The sequence below is a fragment of the Diabrotica virgifera genome, chromosome 4 (genome assembly GCF_917563875.1).
Source record: "Diabrotica virgifera virgifera chromosome 4, PGI_DIABVI_V3a".
Taxonomy (NCBI): domain Eukaryota; kingdom Metazoa; phylum Arthropoda; class Insecta; order Coleoptera; family Chrysomelidae; genus Diabrotica; species Diabrotica virgifera.
The window spans coordinates 156117880-156136954 of NC_065446.1; the positions used below are offsets into that span (position 1 = coordinate 156117880).

The following is a 19075-nucleotide window of genomic DNA, read 5'->3' on the forward strand; positions in this document are numbered from 1 at the left end:
TACGATATAAAACTACATTTTTTATTATTTATTAAGCTCAATATTCCTTGTTGGCCTAGGAATAAAACGTTTACATTTCTGACTACATTTTATTTTAGTCTTATAAATTTTATATAATTACAATTCAGTCCATTTATACAATCTTTCACCACCTACTTCCCTCTCCTTCAGTTCAATGCTAGTTGTTTCCATCTCTCAATGTTACTTTTCTTCAGGTCTTCGTACACACTGTCCTCCCATCTTTCTCTTGGTCTGCCTTTCCTTCTCTTTTGTTATGGTCTACGTAAGAGTACCATTTTGGCATTCTTTTACTTCTCATTCTTTCGATTTGCCCCAATTATTATTCTCTGTGCTTTGATCGTCATCGTTATCGTTGGCTCTTTATACAGTTCTTCCAGTTCTTTCTTGGTTCTTCTTCTCCACTGATCTATTTTCGCACCTCCATATTATATTGCTCTTAGCATTTTTCTCTGCAATCTTTCTAAAAGGTCTGTTTCTGACTTTTCAGCACCCATGTTTCGCATGCATTGCGTATGATACTGTAGGTCATTTTTTATCGTTTCAAATTGATACATAGCCCGATCTGACCCAAAAAAAAATAAAGGAAGGATGAAAATTTGGGAATAGGTAGTTGAAATTGTCTATTATTATATAAGAAAAAGTTAACTACTCTACACACCCTCCATTTTACAAAAATGGAGGGGAATACCCCTTCTCGGGGGTGAAAAATATAGAGTTATTTGCGAGTGAATATATTCATTTTTAACAACAAAAAACATGTTTTAGACGGTTTTTCGCAAATAACTCAAAAACTAAGTATATATAGCTTATAAATAGTGAAAAGAATGGAGTACGCATGAAATCTGTATACCCAGTAGAAGCGGAGTTGTAACTAATGAAAAGTAGGTCCTTATTCGCCCAATTTCAAATCGAATATTTTAAAGAAAAATAACCAAAAGACGGAGAACTTTCCGGGGAAAACTTATTAAAAATTTTTTTAAAGTGTTTAAAAACAGGTTTATTTTTGTTTTTTTTTAACTTCTAACATTAAAAGTAAGTGAGTTACGCTCAAAATATTTTTGCTCCCTTTTATATTTTGGTAAAAACAATCGCGAAAATCACCCCCTAATTAGCATCCCAAATAAAATGAATCGTTACTGCTTCACAAGGTATTTTGTTTATGTATTCTTTATAATGATCTATAAGTTTTATTGGTTCAAACTGTTCAATTTTGAAAAAAATTGGTTTTAAAATAAAACATTTTTTCTGATTTTGAAAAAAATTCCTTTTTTTTTTCAAAATAACTGAAAAATTATTAGTAATACCAAAAACCTCAAACAGTAATAAAATGTACGTTTTGCTTTTCTGATTATTTTGGATTTTTTGTTTTCCTGGTAGACAAAAATTGGTTATGCTAAGACTGTTCAAAATTTGCATACACTCGTGATTAGTGACTTGTTCAAGCCATTTTAACTAAAGCCATTTCAAAAAGAAGCACTTTGAACCGATGAAACTTACAGATCATATAAAGAATACATAAGAAAAGTAAAGTGTGAAGCGGTAACGATTAAATTTATTTGAGATGCTAATTAGGGGGTGACTTTCGCGATTTTTATACCAAAAAATAAAAAGGGTTGAGCCCTTTTATTTGCGTAACAATATTTTGAGCCTAACTCACTTACTTTTAACGTTAAAAGTTCTTTTAAAAAACAAAAATAAACCTTTTTTTAAACACTTTAAAAAAGTTGCAATTAATTTTCCCTGAAAAGTGCTCCGTTTTTTGGTTATTTCACGTCGAAACATTTGATTTGAAATTTGACGAAGAAGGACCTACTCCTCATTAGCTACAACTCTGCTTCTTCTGGGTCAACAGACTTCATGTGTACACCATTTGTTTCACTTTTTTATAAGCTATATTTTTGCTAAGAATACATTTTTCGATAAAATACTTACTTTTTGAGTTACTTGCGAAAAACCGTTCATAAGCATAAAAATGAACATATTCACTTGCAAATAACTCGAAAAGTATTGACTTAGTGAAAAAACTCTATAGAACAAAAGTTGCTTAAAATTAGTTATTTTATCCGGACTTATTTTGAATGTATATTTTCAACCCCAAGAAGGGTGTATTCCCCTCCATTTTTGTAAAATGGAGGAGATGTAGAATTGTAAACATTTTCTTATATAATAATAGACAATTTCAACTACCTATTCCCAAATTTTCATCCTTAATTTATTTTTTGGAGGTTTTCGATAAGGTTTGTATTCCTTGATCGGGCAACAGATCTTTACACGAGTGATATTTGATATTAGGTATGAATACTGTTTACGCTATATTAATTATGTAATACAAATCTGTTCACATCTTTTAACTGCAACGCAAGCAAAATTTTAATGTGTATGTCGATCCATGAAAGAATTGCTGACCCCATTATTACTCTGATAATAAATACCTCGATAAATTTTTGTGTTTTGACTGAAATATGAATTTTAACTTAATTGTCGAATGAAGATATTTGAGTTCAATAGACGTCATTGTATTAATTTGTAGGTCTTAGCGTTTTGGTAAAAATTTCGTAAATTATTTTCGGATTAAATTTCACAATAAATTTTGTGCATGATCTGAGCCATCAACCTATATGTACATATAATTAAAGTAACTGAAATAATTTTAGTTATTAAAGTTATTAAAAATTTTAAATTAACATATTCATTGTTGTTCTGAAGCTATTTCCTTGTGGCATTTTTATATTTGTCTGTTTCAATACAGTCTGTTTCAATTTTTATATTTGTCGTTGTCAAAATACAAAATATTACTCTAGTAATACATTGTTACTCTACTAATATTTATTTTGATGACACCCGACTTGGGCGTCGAAACGTTAATGAAATAATTTTTTTTAGTAAAATTGTGGCTTATTTCTCATTAAAAATAATTAATTATATCATATTTATTTTTCCCTTAAACGGACGCCTGCCTTAAACGGACAGATTATGCGGATCAACTACTGTCCATCCAAGGGAGAGTTCACTCTATAATAGAATAATTGTAACTAATTATTAAAAGTTTTTTGCTTTAAACGTGTGCAGAAATACATCATATTAACAGAGCTCGGAAAATTCTTAATTTTCTCCCTGTCTTATCCCATTGCCAGCTTCAATTGGGTCAGTTAGTTCTTTATCTACTTTTACTCTGATCGTGTTGTTCTGATAGATATTTTCGATCGTTTTAATTATTCCTAGAGGTACCTCTCTTGCGTACAATAAATGGATAACGTCTTTTAATTTGACTCTGTCAAATTCCTTTTTAAAATCGACGAAACATAAGTATGCCGGTTTGTTGTATTCTACTGATTTCTCTTGAATCTGCCTCATTATAAATATAGCGTCGGTACATGATCTTCCCGACCTAAAACCTTGTTGTTCTTCTGCTAATCTTATAATTGTATTCAGTGTGTTTGTTATCACTTAGTGTTGTGTTTAATAAATTAATTCCTCTGTAATTCTCCGGGGGTCCGAATTACATACTCATATTCATTCACAGAATTATGTTCATTAATAGCTGTAATTGACTAATGCATAGTTTTAATTATTGTAACAATTATTATTACAGTTAAACTATATAATATTAATGATATTTTATATATAGAATTAAGCCGTTTAACCAATTAACCAATTAAACCAATTAACCAATTTCGATTTCCAATGCGAAAATGACATGTAATGAGAAATCAAGAACGTTACCGCCTTCTCCAACGGATTTTTCAAGGGAAGGTAAGTGGTAAAAGAGGACGTGGTAAACTTTACGAACGTGGTATAACATGACTACCACTGAACTGTCCCGCGCTGCGGTAAACAAAGTCAAGATAGCCATGATGATCGCCAACATCCGGAACGGGTAGGCACTTTAAAAAGAAGACATTCTTATTGGAACGCTAGATACCAATGAATTCCACTGCCAAGTGTGAGACTCTAAGATAACAGATCACGCTCAAACTACGAGGTAAATTTGGCAGAAGAGACGTTGTGACTGTCATCGAGGCCTACGTTCTCGATGTGCATCGCCCCGCCTTCTCTACTCTGACGCGAGTCAGAGGCTCCTCCCGCCGAGGCTTTGGAATTCCCAGCTGCCGCATACGTCACATGCGACAAGTTCTATAAAAGCTGGTGGTTCCAAACCTCGGTATCTAAATACTCTAATACCTCTAAATACTTAGGCGTAACGCTAGACAGAAAACTAACATTCACACAACACATAAAGCAAACAGTAAACAAAGCCAAAGTACTAAGGAAACAACTAGCCCCAATAATTGGGAGGAAAAGTAAATTAAATATAAAGACAAAACTGAGAACAGCCAATAGCATAATCCTGCCCACCCTAACATACGCATCAGCAGCTTGGGGACATACGTGCAAGTCCAACAGGAAAAAATTACAAATCAGTCAAAATCACATGATTAGAGAAGCCCTAAACGTGCCCAGATATGTACCACTGCGGTACATATACCGGGACACAGATCAGAGAAAGATCCTAAGGACCATGGATGAAAAAGCGTATGACATCTTCACGAACGCAAGAAACCACCCCAGTAGGTGGCTGAGGGAATTAACGGATTATGACGAAAACGTCAGAACGAAGCATAGACGGCCTAAACAGCAATTACAGGGATACAGGCAGGTCCCAGCAGAAGAACATGATGTCTGAGATAGTTACAGAGTAGTCTAACCCCAACGCGCGATAAAGGTAGAAAAAAAAAAAAAAAAAAAAAAAAAAAAAAAAAAAAAAAAAAAAAAAAAAAAAAGATCATGCTCTGGGGCCCAGTCGATGTTAGATGATTGGACGCCAGATCGTGCTCACCAAAAAAATACATAAAATATACTAACCCACAAAAAAAAAAAAATATATAAAACTAACAAAAGACCCTTTATTGTCGCAACCATGTTAATACTAAGTATACTTTGAAGATTAGTGAACACTGACCGTACCCACTCGGCTCATACTCAACATTAAGGGTACAAGGGACCCCTCAGGTCACCTTGTACAAGCCACTTAGGCTTCAGGCCCTTAAGGCAGGTCGAATGAGAGACCTAACCATCGCGAAACTCTGAGCATCGAGACCATGGGCGTCGGCCATGGGCTCGGTGGCCAGACTCATTCGGGTGCCCAGCTGCCGAGGAGAACAAAATTTATTTTGCCAAATCGGCAGCTGGGTGACCGAGCTCACTACACGGTTTCCCCGCGGAGTGACATCAATCTAGGTTGATGTCCCTCCGCGAGGAAACACACTCTTAGGGACTTCAGTCCAAATTCATGTCAATACCAAAGTAGAATCAGTAATGTAAATAGGGAGAAAAGCTACACAGCTACCCCTACAGTGAGGTGGCCTAACCACAACCATGCTAAAGCGAAGGGTGCTTCTTTTTCCCAAATCACCCGACGCAAAGATCATAGCCTCCCCGCGTATGTCACACGTTGGGGAGGGGTGGAGGAAAAACCTGGGGGTCAGATAGGTACCGATCCAAAATGACTCGCTCTTTTGGGGCGTGACCGGTCTGATTTTCGGACATGTGGGTCCCGCTGATTAGCAGCGGTACACACATGTTCCTAGGGGGTGGGATGATCGGCGAGTGTGAGTGAGTGAGTGAGCCTCGGTATCTCAGTCCGCAGTCGTCCTCCGGCCTGCACGGGCTTGTCCCGTCAGCCTGGGGCGCTGCACTTGCCTTACCCTGACTCTGTGGTCTGGGGTCTTTACCAGCTAAAGAAGTTGTTTTATTTCCTAGTTTTAGTTAGCAGTAGTGTTTTCTTTTCTTTTAGGTTAATATTTTAAATGTAAGAAGGCGGGCTTTGGTTTGGTTCTTTTCAGAACCAACCAAAGAAGTTCTTTTCATAGAAGATAAGCCGTAGTCCTTAAGTGTAAGGACTGTACTGAGTTCTGGTTCGGCAGAACTCAGTACAACTCTTCAAGTAGCAGATAAGTTCCAGTAGAAGATAGTTTCAATTTTAGGTTTAATTCATAATGTAAGAATCATGTATCGAGTTCTTATATATGTTATATATATAAGATTTATTATATTTAGATATTTATTTATAAGATTTATTATATATATATATATATATATATATATATATATATATATATATATATATCTATATATATATATATATATATATATATATATATGGTCGTAAAGTAAGCTGGCAACACAGCAGGGCTTCCTAAAATGTATTAAGTATACTTTTTTACACATTTGGGCTTCGATTTGCTGGATTATACTCCGGGCTACTAATAGTCTATTTAGTACATATAAAAAAATAAATGAAGGAAATTATTTCCCCTCTCAGGTTGCTCTTGATAAACTCGTTACCCTGATCATTTTAATAGAAAATACACTCCTATAAGATGAATATTTCACCCGGGCTGTGGGTTGCCTGTTAAGTATTCCGGGCTTCTAATTGTCCGATTGGTATGTATATATATATATATATATATATATACACATATATATATATATATATATATATATATATATATATATATATATATATATATATATATATATATATATATATATATATATATATAAGTGCAAATTAGTGCATTTAAGTGCAAATTTAGTTGTAGAACCCAGACAAATTCTATTTATAACTTTTGCCAATTAGGTGGTTTTGCTCGGATATACGATAAGGATTTGCTGTAAATTGTTTGTTTTCGTTTTTTTATACTCTTAAATCAGGTTAGAAAAACGTATTTCTTGGGTGTAGTTATGAATGATGTATTTTCTAAACTTTTAGATTTTCTATTTTATTTCGATGGAAGAAGATTATGGATTTCGGAAGATTTCGATGGAATAAGTTATATTGTAATATACTTAACAATACCACTATATACCCTTGAAAAATTTTTATTTTTTAAAGTTAATAATTGTTTGATGAGCCTTTCGATAAGTTAGGTTAGGTATATTATTAAATTTTATTTTGATAATAATCGGTACTGTTTCTCTCTCTCTCTCTCTCTCTCTCACTCTCTCTTCCTGTAATCCCTTCCCAGCGCATCCTTATCTGTTTTATTCTTTCGAAATTTGCTATACAAGTATTTTCCATTGCTCTCTGTTTCTCGCTCTCTCTTTGACTTCTCTCCATCTCAGGCCAATTCTTTCATGATCTCTTATTACAGTTCTTCTCCAGCTATTATCAGGTCTTCCTCTTCTTCTTCTTTCGTCTGGTTGGTATTCGAGTGCTTGTTTGGTTATATTATTTCGATCTTTCCTCAGAGTCCGTGTAATTCATTTCCATTTCCTATTTTTAATCGTGACTGTTATTTTCTCTTGTTTTGTTCTTCTCCGTAGATCTATGTTTTTTATTTTATCTGGCCAGTATATTTTTAGGATTTTCCTCAACGATTTATTTATAAAGGTTTTTAATTTTTTGCTAGTTGTTTCTTCCTGTCTCTTCTTCTGATATATAATATAATTCTGATATATCGCGTGTGTTCCAGATTTTCTTTAATGCATTATGAATATATAATGAGTGCATATTGTGCCTTTACTATCCTTTTTTTCTACATCTGATCTACTAGCGCCTTTTTTTCCATGGTTGATCCCAGATAATATGTAAAGTTATCTACCTCCTGTATTTGTCTTCCTTGTATTTTAATTTTAGTTTCTTGGTTGCTGTTTTTTAAGTTTTGTTTTTTTTTGTCTTTATCTTCAGGCCCATTACCCTGGAGTATTTTGCAAGCTTCTTTTGCTTATGGCTGCTATGTTCGGTTAGGGGAAAAATGTCATCTGGGAACTACAAATCCTCCAACTAGTCATGCAATTTCAATCTAATATCTGTTTTATTATTGCTTACTTTCTGCATGATCCAGTTCGTTATTATTAGAAATAATGTCGGGGATAGCACACATCCTTGCTTAACTCCGCTTTGTATAACTACATCTACTACCATTTTTCCCGCATGTTCTAGTCTGGCTGTATATTTCTTGTCAAATAGTCTGATTAAGTTGATGTATTTTATCGGTAGTCCATATAGTTTTAGAATCTTCCACATTTGTTCTCTGTTTATACTATCGAATGCCTTTTCAAAGTCAAAGTAAACATTATGTTTATATTTTTTTGCCATTCACTAGCTTGTTCCAAGATAATTATAGAGTACAGGAGATACAGCGGTACAGGTACAAGATACAGAGGTGCTGATAGAGTACAAATGTGGTCGATAGTGGAGCGTTTTGCGCGAAAGCTTTCTTGGTTGCTTCTTAGTCTTAGTTTCTTGTCTATTTTTGGCTTCAGTCTATTCAATATGATATTTGACATTATTTTGAATGTGGCACTTAGCAGTGTTATTGCTCGCCAATTCTCGCATTTATTTAAATCGCCCTTTTTTGGTATCTTAATGGTTACACCCTCGTTCCATTTCTGTGGGAGCTCCTGGTCGGCCCATATCTTGAGTTTGTGTAACATTTCTACTAATTTGTTTGCGCCCGCCTTTATTAAATTTATCGGTAGGTTGTCGCTTTCAGCGGCTTTGCCATTTTTTTAGTTGATTCAGTGTGTTTTGTATTTCTTCTTTCGTAATTTCAATTGTTCTAATGTTTATTTCCTGTATTACGTTATCTTCGTCTATATCTGGTGTTTGGAGTATATTTCCTCGCAGTGTTGTTTTCATCTTTGTATTATTTTATGTTCTGATTTAATTATATTTCCTTGTTAATCTTTGATTTGTTTATTACTGTTTAGTGTTTTCCCTGTCAAATTTCGGATGATATTGTACTGTATCTTCAGGTCGTTTTATTGCGCAGCTTTTTCTGACATTTTTACCATATCATATACATAGTATCTTTTGTCTTTCCTGGCTTGCTTTTTAACCGCTATATTTTTTCTTTGTATTTCCTTTCTACTGCTTTTTCCTTCTTCGGTTGCTTCTTTTTGTAACATTTTTTTTTAAGTTTCTTTCTTTCTTCTCTTAGTTGCAATAGTCCAGAAAAATAAGGTTTTTGTCGGGACACTTGACCAGCCAGGTTGCAAATGGGTTTTTTGGAGTTATACCTATTACATTATAAATACAACAATGCCCGTCACAGTTCGGACGAGAATTTTAGTAATTAACAAATCAGGGTCAAATATGACAGTTTTTCGTTTAAATCGCTACAGGTAAAAATAAGGTAATTAAATATCTTATTTAGATTATTCACCTTTTAGTAGATAAGCAAAGGTTTAAATTTTTTTAAATTTTGATCCGATTATTTGTTACTTCTGAAATTGCAAAATAAAACTAAATTTCGAAAATAAAAAAATTGTTATAACTTATAAAAAAATTGTTATAAAAATGAAATTAAGACTTTGATATTGCATGAAATATTGAGTCAAACAGTCCATAATGCACAATAAATTTCAAGACGATTTGTCAATTAGTTTAAATTTTATTCGATTTGTTTATCACAAAGAGCTTTTTTTGCAATGTTATTGTTCAGAAAATTATAATAATACAGCAATTCTGTGGAAACCACAGGAAAGAAGAATACTTATATTTTTAACTTATTTAAAAAATCAATAAGAAGTCATTTTTAGCATTCTGAAAACATTTTACGAAAGTAGAATCATTTTTGGCTTCTAAACAATTTTAATAACCATATTAACATATTGACTAAATCTGCGTTGGGATTTGAAAAGCTGATATTTTTACACGAATTTTCAAAAAAAAAACTTTTCGCCTAGGTTAATTACGAGCAAAGTTAGCCACTTTTATTACTTATTTAATTCACAGTTACTTCTATGTACATAAAATTCTCCTGTAACAGTGTTAGTTATCATATTCCTCCGAAACGGCTTGACCGATTTTTATGAAATTTTACACGTATATTCTGTAGGACTGAAAATAGGTGGTAATCTATTATTTACACCCATACGTTATAAGGGGGGTTGCCCCCTGCCACTTTTTTATTGTTTTGGAGAAAATTGTCTACCTTCATTTTATATTATGTACCATTAAAAATATATACAACCCTTAATTTTCACCTTTCTACCACCAACCCCTATTTTTTAATAGTTATCTATTTATTTACATCTATAAAATTCTCCTGTCGTAATGTTAGTTGCCATAATCCTCCGATACCGCTTGAACGATTGTTATGAAATTATATATGTATACATATACTTGTATATGTATACATAACATTTTGTATTGTTAGGTGGGTATATGTGTACATAACATACTCTACAAAACTACAGGTACATATAAATTTAAAAAATAATGATAAAAGTCCATCAACAAACTCCGGAGATATTAAGCGCAACATATCTTTGAAAAGTTAATTTCATTTTTTGAGTGAACGGATTTTAATAATTCCGCTCCACAGACCACGAGTCGATTTCGTTAGGACGTCATTTTTAAAGATATATTAACAACTCTGTTCAAGTTTACTCAAACTTTTACACATAAACTATATACATACCTGGAACTTTAAAATAGCGCTAGTTAGGTTTCTTAATTGTTATAAAGAAACTAGCTGTGAATTAAATAAAAAAAAGTGCCTAACTTTGACCGTAATTAATCAAGGTAAAAGTTTTTTTTAACATTTATGTAAAAGTACACATCGAAAACAATGTGATAACTACAGGGGTAATTTGTGTTACTAAAAGATAAATTTTTCATATCTACAGTATTTTTTGATAAAATGCATATTTTTCGAGGTATTCTCAAAAAACCCTCTAAAAAAGTCGATTTTTTCGTCGAAAAACTGTTACTTTCAAGCGCGAATAACTCGAAAAATATTAGTTTTACGAAGAAAATGTAAAAAACATTTCTTTCTTAGAATTACTTTTTACATCGATTTACATGGTTAAAATGCAATAAAAATTTCCCGGCCCCGAGATGGGGTGGCAACCACCCCAAGCTTTTAGCGTACAGCGGCATGATATAGAAAATGATCCTTGGCCTATTCCCTACGGCCCTACGCCCTACCTTCTGTGAAAATTTCAAGTAAATCCATGCTGGACGAAAAAATTGCGAGTCAAAATGCTTCATTTCCTCGACTATAGAAGGAGAAACAATCAGTAAATGTAACGAATATAAATACCTGGGTATGAATATGAAAATCACGAATGATGGAACACTAGACGGAGCCGTTAAAGAACGAAACACTCAGGGCAGGAAAGCAATTAGGCTCCTAAACTCAGTACTCTGGGACAAGCAGGTAAACAACCAAAACAAGAAAAAGATCTATAACGCCGTAGTGAAAAGCATTATAACATACAGCTGCGAAGTATGGCATATGAAGGAAAAATCAAAACGAATGTTAGAGGTCACCGAAATGGATTTCTGGAGAAGGGCTGCAGGAAGATCAAGAAGAGAACATGTCACCAATGAACGGATACGAGAAATAATGAAGGTCACACATACAATAAATGACGAAACCAACGAAATACAACTACGATGGTTTGGTCACGTATAAAGAATGCATGAAGACAGAATCCAAAAACAAGGGCAAAAATGGAAACTGCAAGATAGAAGAAGATGAGGTAGACCGAGGAAAAGGTGGCAGGCAGGAATAAACAAAGCCATGGATGAAAGAGTTCTGCAAGTAGATCAATGTACGGACAGAGAGGAATGGCGAACGGGTATCGGAAGACGAAGAACGTTATAAACCGATAATATAATAATAATGTAAAAGTACCAGCTTTTTAAATCCTAAAGTCTAGGGATGGCGCTTGTTGAACAAAAAACCGGTTTTTGGTTATACCGGTTTTTTTAACTTACGGTTTAACCTGGCGGTTATAACCGGTCAAAAAATCGGTTGTTCCAAAAACAGGTTTTCGGTTTTTTTTTTAATCAAAAGCAAATACTCAATAAGTTATAATGTTACATTTATATTGCACTTTAGTTTGCTCAATTTTCCTCCCGAAAAATTCCCCAACCAATTCAACCTATAAAAATTTTCCCAGGCGCTTTCAAGTTACCCTAAAAATGGGCCAGAGTACCCCAATCTCTGATTCGTCGCTCGTTGTAGACGGCGTCGGCGTATATTGCGTTGTCAATAATTGGGATATTCCCAAAAGTGATGATCCTATCGATCTATCAAAATGTCCCTTGGATCTATCAAGTTTTAAAAAATATCCAAATGACTTATAGGTATTTTACAAAATAAATTCGATAAACCAATTCAGTATTTACTTCTATATTGCCATCAAAAAATTTCAGTAGGTAATATTTTTTAATACGTTTGTATAATACCTACCATTTATTTCATAAGAATTATTTATTGTTTAAAATTACATAATGGAGATTCCTAATCGTATTTCGGTATTCACATTATACAAGAGTCTTAAGTCTCAAGTACTCAAGTATAAACAATTTTTTAGCTGATGATGGTTGGAATATCGATTTCAAGCAGATCACATACTTTTATGTAAATATTATCATCACATGCACCATTTCACCAGTCTTTGAAACATTTATTAATCTAAATAACTATTCTCAAAATTGTTTCATAAAAGCTGATGTGACACTTTCGTCCAGTTTTCTATTAGTAAATAAAAGTTGAATTATGGTTGTTTGGGTTAATTACTTCGCATTTATTATTTATAATATTATATGATTAAGATCGAAAATATATAGAAATTTCTTCATTTTTCTCTAAATTAATTTTTTTCCACAGGCAACTTATTCGGTTTTTCAATGGTTATTACTTTAAAAAGAAAAAAACCGGTTATAACCGGGACAAAAAAACAACCGGTAAAACCGGTTGTTTCGAATTAAAAAAACTGGGTTTAGGTTATAACCGGTAGGTTTTTTCCATCCCTTAGTCGATTAATTTAGTTTGCAGTCAATACTAACAAAGTTATTCAAATTGTTTATAAGCCAAAAATGACTCTACTTTACTAAAATATTTTCGGAATGATAAAAATGAGTTTCTATTATTTTTTTAAAAACTTTAAAAACATAAGTATTCTTCTTTCATGTAGTTTCCACAAAATTGCTGTATCATTATTATTTTATGAAGAAAAGCATGCTTTATCATTGCAAAGAAAAGGATTTTTTATTAAACAAATTGAATAAAATGTAAACTAATTGACGAATCACCTTGAAATTTTTTTTTATATCTGGACTGAACATGGACTGTTTGACCCAATTTTTCATGTAATATCAGTCTTAAGTTTATTTTTGCAAAAGTTTATTTTTGCAACTTCCGAAGCAACAAATAATCGTACCAAAATTCAAAAACTGCCATTTTAAACCTTTGTTCATCTACTAAAAATGAATACTCTATCTGATATAAGATATTTAATTACTTATTTTTACCTGTAGCGACTTAAACGAAAAGATTGTAATTTTCAGGGCCGTGCCGTTCTATGATGCGGTGAGGCAGCCGCATCAGGCGGCATCACAAGGGGGCGGCATAATCAGTAAAATCTAATATCTTCTTCTTCTTCAAGTGCCATCTCCTAATCGGAGGTTGGATATCATCATCACTATCTTTAATCTATCCACCTCTGCTCTAAAGAGTTCTATAGAACTGCATCTAAACCAGTCCCTTAAATTCTTTAACCGTGACATTCTCCTTCTTCCAATGGACACGCGCCAACTCGTAACTCTTAATGACAAACTTTTTCAAATCAAAATGTACACCGGCCAATTCGTAACTTTTTTACTACCTGACCCTCCCAACTTGCAACTTATACAGGTGAATTCGAAACCATTGTTTAATTCTAATTCTATTTACACATAAACATTACATCTACTGGTAATGCAGCAGAGTTATGCTCCACGTAACGTAGAGCCACACCCAGAGCTTTAGTGGCATCTGCGTGTGACACTCAATATGACAGGGAAACTTCTTCCTCGCTTTCTTCATCTTCATTAGTCATTAGGGTTGCCTTGAGGTTGAACCAAGTCTACAATGTATTCATCCGTAAATTCTTCGCTCCCTTTGTCGTCAGCTTCAATCCATTCTGTAATTACACTTTCTTCTTAGTTTTCTGATCCATCTTGTATAGGGGAACGGGGAAAAATGGAGCTTATTCAAATTAGAAATCAAGCCATGGAGTTAACGACTAAGCACAAATGATGACACTGGCTCTGCATCAGTGACATCAATCTGAGATGGGTGGAAGAGGGAGAGAGACAGGCACAGCGACTCAAAATCAACGACAAAGTAAACTTTCAATTATTAGTTAGGCTAACTTTCGGATAATCCGACCTTTTCGGAATCCGAACAGGCTGTCCCCCCAATTAGTTAGGATTTGCGGGGTTTTACTGTATATAGGTACCTACTATAATATCTGCGTTCCAATCGGCTGGTGGTCTATTTTGTTCATATTTTTTGTTGTATTAGCTGGTTTATTTCCTTATGTAATTCTCTTCCTCTGTATTTTTTTCCACTGTTATTTCATTTTCTTCTGCTGCTTTTCCGTTTTCTATGTTTTTAATATTTGTTTTTGTACGTTTTCTTCTGTGAAAATTTCTACTTCGTTGTTATCTTGTTCTTCTTCATCTGTTTCCTTCATACCGAATAGCATTTTTTCGTAATATTCTTCTCATATTCTGCTGATCTGTTTGTCTTCAAACAGGGTTTCTCTTTTTTTTTTGTTTTTTAGTACTCTTGTTTTAATGCTGGACGTATTTTTTTATCTGACTTTTTTGTAAAATTGTTATATTTGATGGTTTTCTGTCTTTTTTAATGTCCTCCAGCGAAACCCGTCATTTTTCTTCTTTTTATTTGTTGAGTTTGCTGTGTTTCTCGCTATTTTTTATTCTTCCCTGTTTTGTTTTGACGGATTGGTTGTTTATCCACGTCATTCTAGCGTAGTTTTTTAGTTTTCTGCGTTTCGCAGTCTTGATCGTACGTAAATTACACATTTAAAATTGAAAAGGATTTATAGGTTCCAAATTAGCTAAAAGACGGTGTTTCAATCCCTGTTTGTGTATTATCGCTCCAAACCCTTCTTGGCAGTAGCGCACCCAGGGGGGGGTTTGGGAGTTAAACCCCCTTTCCCCCAGGGCATATGAAAAATATATAAATAATAGCAGGAAAATGTAACTTGTCTTTCACAAAATATAGAAAAAAATTTCGACGCCCAAGCCAACTCCCTTCCCCCCAGAGAAAAATTATACGCTCTCCCTGGGACTGTAATTCTACCTCGACGACGGTGGGAGGGCCGAGTAACCGGTCGTGGTCCCTAAAAAATTGTGAGGGGAGCACGACCGATGAAACCAAGAACAGTTCCAGCGTCCAGCGACTGTGCACCGGGTGGTCGCCGGACACCGCCGCTGGACGCTAAAAGGCGGCGCAACTGAGGCGAGCAGTTGCGACGCCTTCGCCTTCAGCAGTCGTATTTCACCCTCCAACTTCCCTGCGACTACTCTAATTCCTAAAGTTAATCTCGCCCACTCCAGCGTTGTGGCCGGGGGTCGATGGTGGAGCCCCACGCACCATGCGGGGGCTCTGCCGTCGAACTCCGATCACAAATCTCTATTCGAAATCTTTTTCGACATACCCATAACGAGTAGCCGCCATGTCTTACCCCGCCAAAGTACCTTTCCCAACACACATCCACTCCCAATCCCGCGTAACAGTGGAGGCAGCAGTTACGCGGAAATTCCAGGTAGCCTGTGAATACAGGCTGCTACTGCGTCCGGAGGCAACCGTGATAAAAAAGCCTAGAGGAGTAAACCTCAATAAAATAATCCCCACTATCACGGTGGAAGGCATCGTGCCAAAGATATGAGAGATGCGAGGGTTAGAGCATCACAAACGATCCCTTCGGGATACCTGGCGACCTCCCGAAGAACCTAGCCTTAACGTGGTAAGGGCGCACTGCCACGTCGGACGCGTAGCACGTCCCGACTCGTGGGAATTCATATGAATAAAACCAACTCAAAAAAACCTAAAGGAAAAAATAACGACGACCAAAGGCAAAAGGACAATGACGACGCATTAATTAGTAAAATTGAGAATAGGGAAGAACAGTCGCAAGACGGCACAATAGATGAAGATGAGCTGAGAAAGTTTGAAAGGGAATTGCTACAACGGCACGATCAACAGCCTAAACTAAACAGGTCGGGTGCCATAAAGCACTCGACACTTGTAGGGGAAGAAATTAATACAAGAGAAGAAGAAGAAAAAGAGGAGGAAGAGAAAGAAGAGGAAGATCCCTCGGTGAAAATCCTGGAAGCGAAAGCCTTCACAGAAAGTCACGATGAAAAAACGGAAGAAGAAAGGGGAGGAACTTGGGAAGATATAGAGGAGAGTGTTTTAACAGCCTTCTTGTTCGACGAAGAGGACAGAAGAGAAATGCAGCAAATGAAAAAAAGAAAAGGGGACAGCCTTGAGATAAATGAAAAATTCAAAAAAGAAAAACTTGAAGAAAGCAAAAAATATCCAGAAGAAACCGACAGGGAAAAGGTCCAACGGAAAATGAAACAAATACTCGATATACTTAATACAGAAGGCCCAATAGAGGACGAAAGAATAAGAATGAAAAAACTCATAGGGGAAATTAACTCTATGCAAAACAGAAAAATTAGCCCAAATCAAACAACACAAGGGGAGGAGAAAAATATAAGATGCGAACAATGTAAAATTAAGATCGAGCAAGAGAGACAAAGAAAAGAAACAGAAAAAATAATAGGAATTGTAAACAAGGGAGGAGACATAGACACCTTTAGTCAAATCCACGAGAAGAAATGGGAGGACAAGGTGTTTGAAAAAACGAAGTGGGAACATGGGGGACTGCAAGAGACAATTGAAAAAAAAGAATGCATAATAATAACTAAAAACGAAATAAAAGACGGAGGGGTAGAGGGCGTCATAAGAACGCTCAGGGAAGAAGTAGCAGAAATCATTGAGGAATGCAAAGTGGGCGACATAGAGTACATAGAAAATGTAAAGAAAAGCTCTATGGCCAACCAAAGGAGGCAGTGGTACACATATGTAACCAAAGTGGGAGAACAGGGAATGTATGAAATGGCTGTAAAGGCCATAAATATAATAAAAAAAAGGGAGAAGCCCCCGGAAACCGTTAGAGTCATCGTTAACAACGAGATAAATAAGGAAGATGTGCGAAAAGCTCTCGAATTTGTGGGGAGAAAAGAAAATATAGTATGGGAAATAGTTATCAGAGGGAAGGAGATGGATAAAGGGGAGAGGCATGAGCAGGAAGAAGCGCTCCTAATCAAAACGGGGGGGAAATCATACACTGATGTATTAAAAGAGATGAATCAGAAAATTGATATAGGGAAGATTGGCTTAAAAGTAAATAGGCTAAAAAAAACAGAAGGGGGAGACATCCTCGTAAAACTAAAGGGGAAGGGAGCAGCGGAGAAACTGAAGAAGGAGATGGACAGTAAAATAACGGGAATGAGCATGGCTGTTCGGAAGAAAGAAAATTATTTTTCCATCACGGCAATAGACCCTGGGTTTACAGAAGAACAGCTAATAAGCGCGATAACAACATATACCGGTATCCCCGAGGACGAAATAGATGTCAAAACGCTACGTATAAATAGGCATGGGGAACAGGTGGCGACCATAGCCGTACGCCCCTCAAAAGCAGAAGAGCTACGGAGGTATAGAACGATAGTAATAGGTTGGGTTATATGCCCCATAATGGAACGCCATACGCCAGTAAGGTGTTATAAGTGCCTCCATTATGGTCACAGCACCTATGAGTGCACAGGGGAGAGCAGGGTAGCATGCTGCTACAACTGCTTTAAAAACGGGCATACAGCGGTGCAGTGTAGCAGCACTGCGTACTGCTTAACTTGTAAGGAAGAGGGTCATAGAATGGACCGCATGACATGCCCAGCCTATAGGGCGTGGGTGTACGGCAGGGGAGGGGAAAGGGAACACATAAAACATTAAAAGAAACAAAAGCGAAAGGGTGAGAAGTGGTTTCCTGATGAACGGAGGTGGGTCCGTATACAGCCCACCAGTGAAACAGGAAATCACCTTTTATAGGGTAAATTTATCGATTTTAATCATACATATTTTTATTTATTTATTTAATTTATTTGAAAATTTTATCTATACACATTTTATTTATATAAATTTTATTTATATAAAATTTAATTTCACATATAATTTTAAAAATCTTAGTGTGTTGTGTATTGTCCAGTATACCATTTTAATCTTTTATTTATTTATTTACCTATTTATTCATTTTATATTTACACCTTTATTTTATTTATATTTATTGTGTTCAATATATACAAACGGATACGGGTCAACTCTCTAGGGAACTGAACCAAAAATGAGCCTCAAGGATCAACCTGGTATAAGGATAATGCAGGTGAACGTGGGCCGCGCAAAACGGGCACACGATCTCGTCCACGCGAAAGCCTGCACGCTAAAAATAGACTTACTCATCGTCCCGGAACCTAACAAAAAAATAACGTCGGACGGTGGCTGGGTGCAGGATACAAACAAAAACGTGGCGGTGCTCTTCAGAAATAAAGATCTTGGCGTGCGTGGCATAGTCAGGGGCGGAAATTATATTCTCATTAAGATGAAGGATTTTTGTCTCCTGGCATGCTACATATCTCCAAACATACCCATCAGAGACTACAAACAAAAAGTAGATGAAATAATGAGCATCGCTACAAGAGAGAAGCAAATAATGATTGTCGGGGACATCAACGCAAAATCTAGGTCATGGGGCTCTCCCATGAATGATGAGAAGGGAGAGTTCTGGAATGAATGGATAGCCCAGGCTAGCCTCCATGTACTCAACAACAACAAACCCACATTCGTAAGAGGGGCTAGCAAATCACATATTGATGTAACCATTGCAACCGAAAGGCTATCCAGACGCATAAAAAATTGGGATGTCCTCGACGAACAGTTATTCACCTACCACTGTTACATAACGTACGAGGTGATGGTTAAAGGGAGGGTTCTAAGAAAACCGATAGGTCGAAGAGAGAAAATATTAAACAAAAACAGGTACCTGTCGGAGATTAAAAAAATCGACGAAGATGCAATTACAGATCTCGGCCAACTTAGGAAGACACTCGCTAATGCCGTTGAGTTGGCCACAGAAAAGACAAAAAATAACGAAAGAACCCCCTATTGGTGGACGG

General features: G+C 35.6%; 2 protein-coding genes across 2 annotated transcripts in view; one reads left to right on the forward strand and one right to left on the reverse strand.

Annotated features, from left to right (window-relative positions):
• The window catches only part of LOC126883708 (THAP domain-containing protein 2-like), a 65245-nt gene extending 49733 nt beyond the window's left edge, over positions 1-15512 (reverse strand). Inside the window, exon 1 of the mRNA XM_050649370.1 lies at positions 15493-15512. Coding sequence (XP_050505327.1) covers positions 15493-15512 — 20 coding nt within the window. The remainder of the gene's footprint in view (positions 1-15492) is intronic.
• A 345-nt stretch (positions 15513-15857) lies between these two features.
• LOC126883710 (neurofilament medium polypeptide-like) lies at positions 15858-17858 on the forward strand. Its single transcript, XM_050649371.1, has one exon. The coding sequence runs from the start codon at positions 15858-15860 to the stop codon at positions 17856-17858; it is 2001 nt and encodes a 666-aa protein (XP_050505328.1).
• Positions 17859-19075: the final 1217 nt, after the last annotated feature.